The sequence below is a fragment of the Lygodium microphyllum genome, chromosome 29, assembly GCF_053477565.2.
Source record: "Lygodium microphyllum isolate KBCC chromosome 29, Lygodium_microphyllum_v1.1.10, whole genome shotgun sequence".
NCBI classification, from domain to species: domain Eukaryota; kingdom Viridiplantae; phylum Streptophyta; class Polypodiopsida; order Schizaeales; family Lygodiaceae; genus Lygodium; species Lygodium microphyllum.
In genome coordinates this window covers 23,470,883-23,485,606 of record NC_141163.1, presented here as the reverse complement: position 1 = coordinate 23,485,606, position 14,724 = coordinate 23,470,883, and the positions used below count along the sequence as shown (strand labels likewise).

The 14,724-nt window shown below is 42.4% G+C and overlaps 1 protein-coding gene across 1 annotated transcript; it reads right to left on the bottom strand.

The window, feature by feature from the left end:
• Positions 1-13,012: 13,012 nt before the first annotated feature.
• LOC148010454 (uncharacterized) lies at positions 13,013-13,843 on the bottom strand. The gene is made up of 3 exons (XM_087671077.1): positions 13,625-13,843; positions 13,313-13,509; positions 13,013-13,190 (listed from the first exon to the last, which is right to left on the bottom strand). Exons 1-3 carry the CDS (start codon positions 13,805-13,807, stop codon positions 13,013-13,015), a joined length of 558 nt encoding a protein of 185 aa, XP_087527203.1. The 5' UTR covers positions 13,808-13,843.
• Positions 13,844-14,724: the final 881 nt, after the last annotated feature.

The window sequence follows — 14,724 nt, the reverse complement described above, 5'->3', positions numbered from 1 at the left end:
CTCACCCTACCCTGACAAAACCAAGGCATGAAACCACAAGGAGTAGGCCTAGCATAATCTGATAGAAAGTCCAATGCTAGTCACTAACTGACTGCTCCAACATGGCTAAACTAAAAAGAACTATCAAAGAGGTCACCCTAAGTGGTGGTCTGAACTACCTACCTAACTAAGGACAATACACCCCAAAAGCTCCTACTAGGTGAGGACTCCTATAGCCTGATGAAGAAGTATTTTCTTTTAGCACATTTCTTCCTTTAGGTATTTATTCCCCCGTTCTCGGGCATGTAAAAAGGAGGGAGTTGAGTGTAGTGACCCAAGGAGAACAAGGCATCGGCCTCAGGTCCTGTCTCGGTCCCAAGAACCTACCAAGCCCTTGCGAGGCGACACTTAATCCTTTTCTGATGCTCACTTTTATTTTCGCTCCAACCTTCCTTACTTTCTTCTTTTCCAGCGAGACGCCACCCCTGGGAAGACAAGGCATCGACCCTGGGTCTGACTCTTCCCCAGGAACCTACCAGGCCTTCGCAAGGCGATGAGCAACTGCTTATAAATTTTCCTTTCTTTTCTTTTCTATTTTTTATAGGGGTTAGAACCCCTTTTTACACACCTTTGTATATATTTATTTTCTTTGAGATTTTCGGGGGTTTTTTTTCCCCCTATCATCATCATTTTTTCCTTCGGCAGGCTTCTCTAACTACCTCACAACTAACAAGAACTCCTAGAATGGCTGCCTAGTAGGCTAGCAAAACAGGGTCACTAGGACTGCTTTCTAAAACAGGTCTTTCGATGCTTGGCAATGTCTTTACAGGAGGCAATAACTACTCAGACCTCCCTTAGACATACCTAACCTAAACCTGGGACTTCATGCATTGGATGCCGGTCCCCAACAAGAAAAGAAAATCCCCTACAAGTACACAGACATATATAACATAAAAAACACGGGACTCGTAAAGGAGAGATATCGCCTGGATAGGGCCACGAGAAGCTTCCACGTGACATAGGCTCCTTCCAAGCTCTTCTTTGAACTTGTCTAGCATAGGACTAAAACAAGAAACCATTAACCGCACCTGTACTAAACAGACGACTAGCCCTCTGGGCCTAATGAAATAAAGCATTTCACTATAAAACTGGTTGGCCCTCTTGGCCTAATGAAATAAAACATTTAAAACCTCGCAAAACTGGCTCTCTTGGCCTAACGAGATCAAACAGAATAGCACCTACACATCCCTCCCCGAAATAATACAGATATACAATAATATGCTCCTTTCCAAGTAGGAAAAATAGGGCTCACAGCCCTAAGCTAAATGCATAAGATTATGACCCATCCCTCCTGCATATATAGCAAGAGGCGTATGCATAACATGTTGTCTAATCAGCCTATGGGTCCAGGACAACAACGGTAGATGGGTCTCAGCTACTCTTTGCATCACCCACATCACTGCCATATATTGCATGCTCTGATAACATTCCCCACAAGCGACCGGTTCCTGTCTCATTATTGATAGCAATATCCAAACTAGGACCACAGTTGAAGAAAAGGTCTTCTTCATAAGCAAGGTTTGCCAGTGAGTCTGGAAATTGATTCTAGTAACGTGGAATCAGCTGAAGAGACACTCTCTTAAACTCCTCAAGTAGGGTCATGGCAGTTCGATGATATATACAAAGGATGGGATTCCGATGCCATCTAGTTGATTCAAGATCAACTGGGAATCCCCTTTTACTAACAACCGCCGAATACCACCTTGCTTGGCAATATACAGTCCCATAATCAAGGCTTTATACTCCGCCATGTTGTTAGTGAATCCTACCCCGAGATAAGCAGCTAACTTCATCATAACTCTACGTCGAGGATCTCGGATTACTACTCCAACACTCCCTTTTTTATTAGGGCCCCTGGACGCTCCGTCAAAATATAATGTGTACGTCCACAATGGGTTTACACAGCCTGCCATCACGAACTCCTCTATTCGTAATTATGATATTCAAAATTTAGCATGTTTAGAGGATGAACTGACGGCTCCATCCCACCTTCTTAATTAAACTCAACATGCATACTTGTCAACATTCGTAAGCAGTGATGGCAGAAGACTTTGATCTCCCACACAAAGGTTCCATCTTCTTGCTCAATCACTTTGTATCCTTTGCTCCACCAGATAAGTTTCCCCTGATGGTATCTCTACTCTAGATATGGGTGCTCCAAATAAGAATTAACCACCCCATCAACCAGCTTTAAGCTCTTTTGCAGGTCTCAAATCAGCCCCAGCATGGACCTGCAATGCATTTCTCCGTGTTAGTATACTTAGAAATAATAAGCTTTAATCTTATTAAGATTAACCTTATTTTTAAATTCTACTCCATGCAGATCAACTAGTAGAGCTGTAGACCTATTTTTTCCTATCCTGACAATCTTGTAGGGGCCATCCCATCTAGGTTCCAGCTTCCCTGGAAACAGCTCCCTACGCGCATCGTAGTACAGAACTAATTGCCCTTTTTTAAAGGTATACTTCTTTGCTTTAAGGTCGTGCAACTGCTTCATCCGACGTTTAGCTACCTCCTGGTGTAATAAGCTCTGCAATTTCAACTCATCCAGGTGGGCTATGGTCGTGAAACGTTCAAAGAGTGTATCCTCGTCTCCCAAAGAGTGGTTACTTACAAACTGTATGGTTGGCAACTCGATTTCGAGGGGTAACACACACTCTTCCCCATAAACTAATTTAAATGGAGTATGGCCGGTAGCTCGCTTGAACGTTGTATTGTATGCCCATACTGCCACATACAACTTCCTGTCCCAGTCTCATTTCTTCTCAGAGACTATTTTAGACAAGATACCCACAAGATGCTTATTAGTACTTTTGACTTGCCCGTTGGCTTGCAGATTATAGGGGGTCATTTTGTTGTGCTTGATTTGCCAAGCTTCAGTCAGACTTTTGATCACTTTATTCAAAAAGTGGGTTCCACAGTCCGACACTAGTCCCTTCGGTGGTCCGAAACGGCAAATAATCTGCTCTAAAAGGAAACTTGCAGTCTCTTTTGCATTGTCTTGCCTCATGGCCCGCGCTTCTAACCATTTTGTAAAATAATCAGTTGCTACTATAATGTATCTCTTCTGAGTAGTAGACGACAGGGTGATAGGACCCACAAAGTCAATGCCCCACTTCTCAAATGGAAGGATAGCCATGATAGGCGTAAGTGGGCATTTCCTATTCTCTCTACTGTCATATCTTTGACAGGTATCACATCTCTTAACGTACTCAAAGGAATCTTGGAAGATGGACGGCCACCAATATCCAGCTCTTAAAGCTTTCTGTGCCGTCAACTGTCCAGCGAAGTGCCCTCCACACGCAGAGTCATGGCACTCTTCCAAGATGAAAGAAACCTCGTCAGGCATCACACATCGGCGATAGATATCATCAACACCCTACCGATATAGTGTTCCTGCGATCAAGGAAAACTTCAAAGCCTGTTGTCTGATTTTCTTCTTTTTTGATTTTGATAAACCAACTCCAGTCTCTCCCGTTGATAGATAATGCGTGATAGCAATATACCAAGATGGGATAGAAACTATATCAATTTTAAACATTTCTTCGATATCACTTCCTTCAACCAAAGTCTCTTTCGGCTCCCCGAAATCCACAACGCATTCCACAATACCCTGTAACCTTGGTGGCTTACTCTTAATCTCATAATCAAACTCTTGCAAAGTGATTAACCACTTTGCCAGACGATCAGGCGGTTGTAGCTTGTTCTTAAGCAATCTAAGCCCTTCCGCCTTCGTATAGAAAACTACCTTCTCATAGAGGATGTAGTGCTTGAATTTTTTAGTCGCAAAGACCATCGCAAGGCACAACTTCTCCATGTAGGTGTAGTTAGTTTTTTATATGCCCAATTTTTTACTAGCAAAAGTTATCAGATGATACCACTTTTCCTCCCAAATTTGGGCTAAACAGCAGCTGATACTATGCATGGTGGCTGCTGAAAATATGTAAAATACCTCGCCTCTTTTAGGTGCTTTTAAAACTGGTGCTTTTACTAGCTCCTGTTTCACATCCTCGAAAGCTACCTTACAAGGGTCACTCCATACAAATAGACAGCTAAAGGATAATAAGTTCGTTAATGGCAACCTCCTTTTTGCCAAGGCATTTATAAGCCTCCGATAGTACCCTATCGATGAGCTATATACCTCTTTCAGAGTGTGTGGTGGACTCATAGTGACTATAACCTTGATCTTTTCAGGGTTAGTTGCGATCCCTACTAAGCTGACCACATGGCCTAGCAATAGCCCATAAGGCACTCCAAAGACATACTTCCGTGGGTTAAGAGTGATACAAAATCGTCTGCAGCGCTCAAAGCACTTTCTTAAGATAATCAACATCATTTTCCTTACAGTGGCTACCCCCAAGTCATCAATAAATACTTTCAACTCATCTGGGGAGATGTCACCAAAGGTCTTGTTTGTTGTTTGTTGCCATGATCCAGGTGCATTGCACAATCCAAAGGCCATCACATGGTACGCAAAAGTACCAAAGACAGTAATGAAAGTCATTTTCAACTTGTCCTCTTCTGCAATTTCCATCTAGTTATAACCCGCAAAGCAATCCATAAACGAATATATTTTCCTACCCGCTAATTGATCCAAAATCTGGTCAATAAATGACAACGGGTAGTAATCCTTAACCGTCTGCTTATTCAGCTCTCTAAAATCTACACATAGTCAGATCTAGTTGTTTTTCTTCTTCCTGATGACAACTGGTGAACACATTCTGTGTGCTGTATAGGGAAGATTAAACCAACTTTCCATAACTTCTGTAACTCCTCAAATAGCCCGTCCCTCAATTCAAAAGGCATACGCCTTAATTTCTGACGCACAGGACGACTGCCTTCTTTTACAGGAATAGTATGAACAACTAAGGTGCGGGGAATGCCTCTCAGCTCATCATAACTCCAAGCAAAGATGTCACGGAATTCTTGAATCAAGGACACATAGTCCTCCCTTTCTGCTGAACTGAGCATGGAACCTAATTTAATTGGTCACGACTCATTCGGCGTGCCAAGGTCCAACTCAATCACATCCGCGTCTCTTATCCTATCTTGAGGCTCTATCGGCTCATCTAGAGTTATGTGATAAATATCCTCCATAGTGGACCCCTCTTTAGATTCATCAGTAGATGATGTCTCACTACCAGATGGATCATCTGCTATTTCTAATTTAGTAGAGGATAAAGGAGCTCTCTCACTCTGAGGAGACTCAAGGTAAGCATTGACTATTACTCGATTAGCACCTCTACCCAGAACCACTCGACCGGCAGGTATATCGACTTGACAGTCTGTTCGTAAGATCCAAGGCCTGCCTAGCAAGACTCGATAGCTAGGACGTTCTGCAAATCTTATCACCCTAAAGTCCAAGAAGCATTCTACACTTGCAACTGTAACATGGACTTTAGTAACGCAACCTTCGGATTGCCTTAGACTATCATCAGCCATTCTAAGAAGGGTGGAGCCATCTTTTTGGATGCCTAGACCCAACCTCTCCATCAACTCTGAACTCATGATATTGACGGAGGACCCAATGTCTATGATAGCATGCTCCACTAATATTCCATTCATGTATGCTGGAACCCTAGGGCAATTCTTTTCAGCATGATCAAACCAATCTTCCCCTACTCGTGCTATGCCCAAAGGTTCTACAATATACCCAATACGTAGGTTCTTCTTGAATTCCTTGTGTACTCATGGAGATAATTTAATCAACTGTAAGAGGTTTACATGTGGTTTGACTTTTCAAAGAGAACTTGCTAAATCAAAATCATGATAGGTAGCCAAAGCTCTCTTTTCTCTCCAAACCATTCTCTCTTTTGGTCTCAGGACCGGCTTTGGTGCTTCTCTTTTAGCTCTTGCCTTCTTTCTTGGCACTTCCTCATCCTTCTTAGGATCGAATTTTCTGTCAATAGGCCTTAGAGGTCCACCTTCCACACTAGGATTCACGACTTGCGTCCCCTTATCCCCTTGCTTAGGGTTTTCCTCGACTGGTTTTGCATTATCTTTATCACCCTCTTTAGCCTTTTAGCCTCTTGTCATGGCTCATAGGTTAGAGGTTTCAGCGCCATTGATGCGTACAGCCTCGATAAGGCTGACTCCATTGCCTTGTGGCAACTCCTCTATAGTGGCCTTTCCCCTTTGCAGTATTTGTCTTGGTCCATCATTTTGCTGGAGGTTATTACCTTGCGCTCTATGATTAACTGGACCTGGCTGTTTACTCCCTTGTTGGAGGGAACTAATCTTACTCCAACAGGTAGCAGCTAAGTGGCCCGACTTCCCACAAATATCACATTTAACATTTGGACAGTTTCTAGGGAAATGTTGTCTGCCACACCACTTACAGCTAAATCTCGAGGGACCACCCTCTTCAGGGCATCGACTCCCTATCAGATTCTGCTGCTTCAAAAAATTGACGTCAACAGCTATTTGCCGATATTGTTCAGAAATCATGTTAGTGTAGTGCTTCATCATATCCTTAACTTCACCAAGGACATTAGAGGCACTCGACTCATAGCCTTGATTGTCTATCCGTCATTCCATTGGCCTAACAATTTGATTGGGCATTGGTTATTGACTCACAGGAACAACATTAGGGTTCGAAGCTTGGCCTCCAACATTTGGTGGAGCCAATTGACTGGCCATAGGCATAGTCACACTGGGAGGAGCTGGTAGCAAAGGTACATTTTGAACCATGCTTCCTCTCCCATTAGGGTTATTCATAGGCATCCCTTGACTTCCATTCATCAATGGTAAATTGCCTCCACGTACTAGACCCGCATTAAGATTTATTCGAGAGGAGTAGGCCGTTTGTAATCCTGACTCTACTCCTTCTGCCTGCGTGATGGCGATGTCTATATCAGCCAAAGCCACACTACTCAATTGTACCTGAATATTGAAATCCAATCCATGCAAGAAGTATTGCAATTGGGCAGCCGACGGAATGGGAATGTAAGTTCGTAACTTACGAAATACTTCCTTAAGCTTCTTGGCATAGGCTTTCATATTCTCATGGGGGTCTTGGTGTGTTACATTCAAAACACGCAACCAGTATTGGCCACCTCTTTCAGGGGCATAATTCTCCTCGTAAAGCTGCATAAAATTGGTCAATTGTAGTGATGGTTCCAGTCTCTATGCTATGATACCATACTGCAGCCCTTCCTTTTAATGTCATGTTAAAGAACATCATAAGATGTCCCTCATCTTGGATGTGGTAATTAAACATTAATATTTGGAATTCACAAATGTGAAACTCCGCATCTTCTTCGGCTAACCCATTAAAAATGGGCAAAGGGACTCCTAAAGCTTGCAGATCCAGCGTCCCTACAGGAATTGCAATGGGTTGATGACAATCGGATTGGCAATAGAGTTTGGACTGATGGGATCACACCCCCACTTGAAGTGGGTTGACTTGGTGGAAGAGAGGAAGAACTTGCGTTTTCTTCTGCACCTAAAGGACTATGTGCAATAGTTGGGTTACTAAGACCACTACCTTTTATGCGTATCGGGCTGCTCCTTTGAGGAGAATAGCATCTTACAATCTCCAACCGCCGTCTAGTCCTCTCAGCACGTTCTGCTTTTTGTATTTCGGCTTGACGGTCCTTGTCAGAGGACATAAACCAACTTTTTTGGTCCCCAAAAACCCTAGATTCGAGAACCACCACTTGTTGGCAGCTCCCGGCAGATGCACCACTGAAGGGACCTCAACTGGGCCGACACTGGCTACAGCCCTAGCCAGACCTCATGCTCATAATCGACAACCACACCCACACGGCCTCGCGGGCTAGGAGCATCTATCTGCTGCTAAAGGATGAACTGTCCTAAAGCCTAATCTATACGTTTTAGTTTTGTAGTCTAACGTTTCCCTTTCTATAAACTCCACAGAGGGAGAACCCATACAGATCGGCAATAAATGCCCTGATAATCACATATATGGGAGGCAACCTCTCGGTGGAATTACTGCGGACCCATTGCAGCTCTCCTACATCACAAGGATTGGCCCCTTGATGCGATGCTCAACATAAAGAACAAACGAAAAAACTCCACTCTTTCATTTTGAACGTATTCCAGGAGATAGCATGTGTTCGCTTCAAATAATTCCCCAGGAAACGAATGTCTATCCTACGGCGGCTTAGGTTGCCTTTCCACACTCAAGCGTGGGTCATCGTCATCGAAAACAAGTGCTATGCATCCAGTCCTTTGTATTTTGACACCATGGTTGACATGCACATGCAAAAGTGGATGATCCTGAAGTGCTCAAACATAATTTTCAATCAGAAACGTGCTGTGCACAACCAGGCTTTCCAATGCTCATTCACTAACTCGTTGCGACAATGTAAGGATAGCACCGAGACAACACTCGTGCTACTATCCTCTTAATTAAAATACAATAAAATCTATATCATGATATACATAAGAAAATTAGCAACAATCAGCACGCAAATTGCATCATTCAAACATCCCACCCCCCTACGTTTAGGTATTGCTTTTGTTGCATAGGTGTAGAGGTTCATTTTGTCATGTTTTGATGTGTGAAAAGCGATAAATCACAAACTTTGACAAGGAGATAGGGCAAAATGAGGCTAAACCTCATGCTTTGCCACTACCATACATCCATAAACAATCATTATATTTTTTTCTTATTTTTGTGAAGCATATTTCTATTTTTTCTTTTATTTTTTTCATTTTCTTGATTTATTTGTCAATAAAATATGTTATTTTCTGATTTTTCTTGTTCCCATCACTTCAACGTATTCAGATTCAATTTAGTTTTCATTTTTCCCCCATAGGAACACATTTCACCCACCCGAAACGACAAAACTATCATTTTACCGCTTAAAAACCGCATTTCGAGTTTTACGAGAATTAAATAGCGCATGTAAATCATTGAAAAATCAAAATTTTATGATAAAAAGCAATTAATCATGATGCAACCAGCACTCAAACAAATTTTCATCAAATAAGAACATCATTACCATCATAAAATACCAAAAACCCTTCATTTTCTTCATAAAAATTGTCATACCATGTTTTTACGAAACCCGAGACACATTAAATGACTGTGTGACCAGCGAACGGAGCCTCCATTGCTCTCAATCCAATGCTGCACATCAATCTTCAGCATCTCCATCAATCTCCATCACCCTTTCCTTCAATCTCCTTCCCGATTCCTCCTTCAAGATAGTGCGCATGAACAGCCCATAGAGAGGAGAGAGAGGGAGGATTTGCCGGCTATGATCTGTTGTATAGGTTGGTTTAATGCTCCATGCACGATTTGTGGGTGGGGGGGGGGGGGGGGGGGGGGGGGCGTTTTTTTCGCGCCGTTCATGGCGTGAAGATGCTGCCGCCTGCGTGAAAAAAAATGGAGGGGGGGTGCCCCCTCCCAAAGGGCACCCCCTCTTGGCCTTAATTTTTTTGTCCACCTTTTCAAATTTGGCCAATTTCTGGCAACTTTCGCGTCCGGACTCCAATTTGACCTCTGAAAAATTCTGCGCATCCGTCTTGAGGTCCCACACTGACTGAAAACTCTCGGCATCCCGCATGGTAGTCGAAAAATTTATCAAAAATCCACAAGTATCGCTCAAGCATCACAAGATAGATTTGCCACTCCTTGGAACAAGGTTGGCAGGCTCTAGCGCAAGTCTAACTTGCAAGAGGATGAGTAGACATCCTGCTACATCACCCTTATTGGGCTGATTTTCCAAGTTAAGGGAAGTTATGTATTGCTTAGTAAGCAAAGGATCAATCAAGTTAGAGCGACACGGTCGCCAGGATTAACTGTCTTAACTTAAGAAACCTAAGGTGTTGGTTAATTTGGGTTGACATGGTTAATTTGGGTTGACAGGGTATGATCCTAACCCAAGGATAAAAGGGTAAACAAACAAACCCTTGGGGATCTTTCCAAGTCGAAATTGATCCCGGATTGAATGCTGGATGCATTCGAAGATAAGGAATATACCTTAGCAGTTGGCCAAAAATAAACAATCACTGGACTGTTTGTGTTTGTATAAGTTAGGAGCACTTTTTGTATTGCTTTGCTGAATGAACTAAGGATGGAAAGATAATTAATGCTTCAAGTTGAAGGCCTAAAGGGAGAGGCAGCATCAGTTACCCCCAACTCTCTGCCTAACCCTAACCAAGGGGATTTTTAGCCACGCCGGGAAGGTGGACAGAACCCGTCGCGAGAGGTCTCTCTGTTGGGTGCTACTTGGAGAGCAGGAGGATGCTTGGGTGCCAGGGGGGGCTCTGGCCGTAAATCCCTTGCCTTTCGGGTCCTGCACAAGAGGCCGACGTGACTCGGGATTGGATCTCGAGGCCCGCATAATAGTCTATGGGCGGAAACTTGGATTAGTAATCCTTGAGGATTGCTGGATTGCCTTTGGGTGGATTATGGATTGCCTTCGGGCGGATTATGGATTAGCCTACGGACTGGATTATTATGATGTATTCCAAAGATAAATAAGAGCGATTGTTGAAAAGTAACTTGTTTGGCACTGTTTTTCTATGTTAGTGCTAAGATTACGTGAAGGAACCGGTGACTAATTGGCTAATTAAGGAAGCTATTTTATGCATGTCCAACTAAATGTGGTAGGTAATTAGACAACTAAAGCAACCCTGAGAAAAGTGCGGTGGATGTGGCCATGGGTCCGTCCTATAGATGGATGGTCCCGGTTGGCCGAGAACTTTTCTCAAACGAAATTAACAGCATGGAACTTTTCTCAAAGGAAATGCACAACAAGGAATGTCGACTTAGAGTCTAGGATACTAGAACCCCGATTTATGCTATTTTAGGGGAACGGAATGGGACTATGCCTTATGGGCAGAGAGGTTGAGCTTTGCATCCCTCTCATTTCTCATTCTCCTTGAACCAAGTGCAGCATGAATCCGCTTCGACCCTGACGTTTCTACGTAAAGTAATTCGCTTGGGGTTCGACGCTAGCTACCGTTCCAGGAATTTGACCACTAGGAAAACCCTGATTCAGGTCGGCCCTAAGTGGGAACGGCCCGAATGCTTCCACTTCATGGCAAACTCGGGAAGACCTAGATTTCAAACCCCGTGACATTCCGTGGGAATGCCGAGCAGCGCTTTCTGGACTCTCTTCCTGATGGGCTGCTAAAATGTGTCCTACAAGTGAACAGGTGGACACGTTACAAGCATGTTTTGGACAGTTTCTAGCAGTATAATCAAATTTCATACTTGTACTTCATTGACATATGAGATCTTCTTCAGCTTGGAGTTTCATTTCAGTATGGATTCCTCACTTATAAAGCTATCCTTGTAATTTTTCCTTGTAAATTGTCCCTACTCCAGCTTTGAGGACAAAGCTCTTTTAGGCCGAGATGGCTTGTAATAAAGTATAAATGCCTTAGTCTAGGGTAGGCTAGGGTTAAGTATAAAAGGTGGAGATGTAACATGTGAATGATTTTTTTTCCATTTTACAAATATTACATGTTTGAGGTCTCAACCTCCCACCATCTAAGAGGGTGAATACTCTTGGCCACCATAGCTTGGGGTGCATACCATACTGCAGCCACTCATCAATTGATTCTCAGCCAACATTGGTAATATCATTTCATGCCTAGCCACCTTGGCTATTGTTTCTTGACATTTTATGTCTATTTCTTGTATTTTTAGTTTAATGGTTTCCTGTAGGAATTAGCTTCTTTACATGCAACATCCAGTGTCAACACCATCATTGGTATTGATAACACCTTTTTTTGCTCATGGTTTGCCAGTAGCTACACCAACTTCATTAACAATAGAGACTATGACAGGATTGATTATTAGTATCACTATTCATCTATGGGCCTATCTTTTATTCAATGAGATTACATTCAACTATTATCTACTAGATGTGTAATTTGGTCTAAATCATTTATTTTCCATGATATCTATTTCTCTTCACAAACTCAATATCTCTTCTCCGTATCACAAAGCCCCTTATCTTCTTCTCTATCATAACATCTACTAGTCATTCCACTATCTCAATCCCTACCAATCATATTGTTGTTTTCCTAGGAGGTGCACCTTATAGAATATGTAAGAGACCATGTTAGTTCTGTTATGGGAGCACTAGATTGTGCTCGAGAGACTAGACTAGATGCAAGATTTGTTACAAGAATTTTGATTACAAGATAATATCACATAGGGGCACAAGGTACAATGATAACTTAACAAGATACAGAAAATCCCACAACTTGGGACAGTAGGTATAGACAATAGGACTCAATAGTATATGAAGGATTCCACAACCCGGGACCATAGGTATAGATACAAGATATCAAAATTACAAGAACCCCTTGATGGGGATGAACAAGATACAAGATAGTACTAGACAAGATATCATACTACGAGATTACAAGATGACAAGATAGCAGGAGTGTAATGGAAGACAAGACAAGACTAGATACCATGACTAGAGAAGAACTAGAACTGGAACTCGAAGTTACTTACTTGGAGGTCTCGACTCCTTGAGCTCCTAAGACTCGCATTGGCAAGATTGAGGAGCTCTATGGCGAGCCCTTCCTTTTATAGGTGTTGGAGGGCGACTAAAGATATTCTAGAATATTTCATGATGTCATCATCGAAGATGTAGGTAATGACATGGCATATCTTCTAGAGGGGATTTTATTTTTGCAGGCTTTCATTTTCGTTCTTTTCTAATCAATCTCTTTTTTTTTTAGCTTTTTTGTGCAACATATCCATTCTGCATATAAATAGTCTTACTTAAGGAGTACGACACATTGCATTTACATGAACACACATCAAGAAAACAAAACCAATGGAAAACTAGTAAAATATATTCGTGTCAAATAGTCGCAAGGTACACTCTTCCTAAAAACAAATCAAAGATCCCAATGCATGTAATCTCTTAGACAAAATCGGGCATAGTCACATGACGAAGTGTATAATAAACATATAAAAGTAGTAACAAAATGAAATGTCTAGAGTCTCTCGAAAAAAAAAACGCACTCTCTCTCAGCATGGTACCGGTCCACACACTATGGTGGACAAACACTCCCCATAGAGCACATCATCTATTTCTAGACACATGCAATGTCTCATCTCCTCTGCACTGGCCCGCGCCAAACCATCACACCCCACAAACACATCCAAAACATAGTCGTAGAATTTCGTAAATGTAGCTAGTAACCACCTAACCATATCACCAATCACATATCACCAATCAAGATACAGAATCTTTGCGGCCATGCAAGTAGAAACAATGAAAATACCATACAAGGTAACCTGAGAGCAAAAACATGCAAGACTACTTACCGAAAGAAAAGATGAGACCTCTCTGCTCCGCCTCTGACAATGACACCATCAACGTCCATGGGAAAGACACAATCATCCATCATGTAGCTACGATACGCTGGAAACAATCTCTCTGAAATCTTCTCCCCAGCCTCTCTATCATAGCAAGGCACAACATGACTAGCACGATACCAAAGACACATAGTAAGATCAAGTACCTATTCACTAGTGGAAATAGAATAAGTGATCCATGTTTTTATTTAAAGCATGTAACACAAACTTTATTTAGAACATACAACCATACGTTCAACGTATCCAACTTTGTTATCTTACCGCCTCTCTAGTAACGGGATGTCGATAAGCCTTGGAGTCACACATGAGTGTCCAAGTGCGGTGAAGCACAAGCCCCACTCTTGCCGCATCCGTCATAAACTCACCTATATGCTCTGCTAAGCACATAGTGACTAAGAATCCCTGGTCGGCCAAATACTCGCGAGCAAGCTCCATACAACCCATAACTAGACCATTTGAGAACGTGTTCCACTTGGGAATAGTTATGCCCTCTACAAACAACATTGGCATTATGATATATGAGAAGTGAGTTTGATGTATGAGAAGCATAACTTACCCAATGGGATGGGACCTAGAGCATCCACAAGCAAGCTCGTAGGAAAATCCGCAAATATCAATCGAGCCACCTCTTGACATGGAACTCCATCTTTGCTATAAGGATGCATCTTTTGTGTTGCAAAAAACTTGTTGATGCTATACACAAAACAACATAGTCATTAATGCAAAGTAAACGATGATGCAATGCTATATGCAACATGTAAATTGATGTTCTTGCAATATGTAGTTGTCATGTCTACCTATCAAGGGCAAATCTATCAATTTGGGTCACATCCACTAATAGAGCATCGACATATGTTTGATACTGGAACCCTGCAACAATTATTTCAAAGTAATTTATTTTTAATAATCATACACGAATTTCAAGTTAATATAAGTCTTCTCACCTACTAAACGGGTCATAGGTCGCCTCTCCCAATTCTCTCGACCAAGAGATGAATCTGCAACAAAGGAGGTGGTGGGCGCCATAGAGGACTCTGGCACATTTTTTCTCCCTGGATCACCTTGAGTACCTTGGGTGGCACCTTTGGTAGCCTTGGTTGCTTGCTCCTCTACAGTGGTGGGTGCGGTAAGCGGTTCATGAGTATCAACTCCCTCCTTGAATCCTACATAGTATCATTCACCCTTAGACTCCCATGCATGAGCACAAAAACTATTGCTACAAAAGTGACGAGATGTTTACATAGATTGAAGTACTTACTGTCCTGCAGATCTTTCTCTTCCTTAGGGATAACCCCCATAGGGTAATCCAGCCACCAAGGGCAAACACTTGCCTCCCATGCCGTCAATTTTCTCTCACGTAA

Excerpts from the sequence above, each read along its gene's own strand:
- LOC148010454 (XM_087671077.1), bottom strand. The coding sequence starts at position 13,807 with ATGGGTTGTATGGAGCTTGCTCGCGAGTATTTGGCCGACCAGGGATTC. Across the intron at positions 13,510-13,624 it reads ATCCCGTTACTAGAGAGGCG|GTACTTGATCTTACTATGTG; the intron begins GTAAGATAACAA and ends ACTAGTGAATAG. Across the intron at positions 13,191-13,312 it reads AGGTCTCATCTTTTCTTTCG|GTGGTTACTAGCTACATTTA; the intron begins GTAAGTAGTCTT and ends TGATATGGTTAG.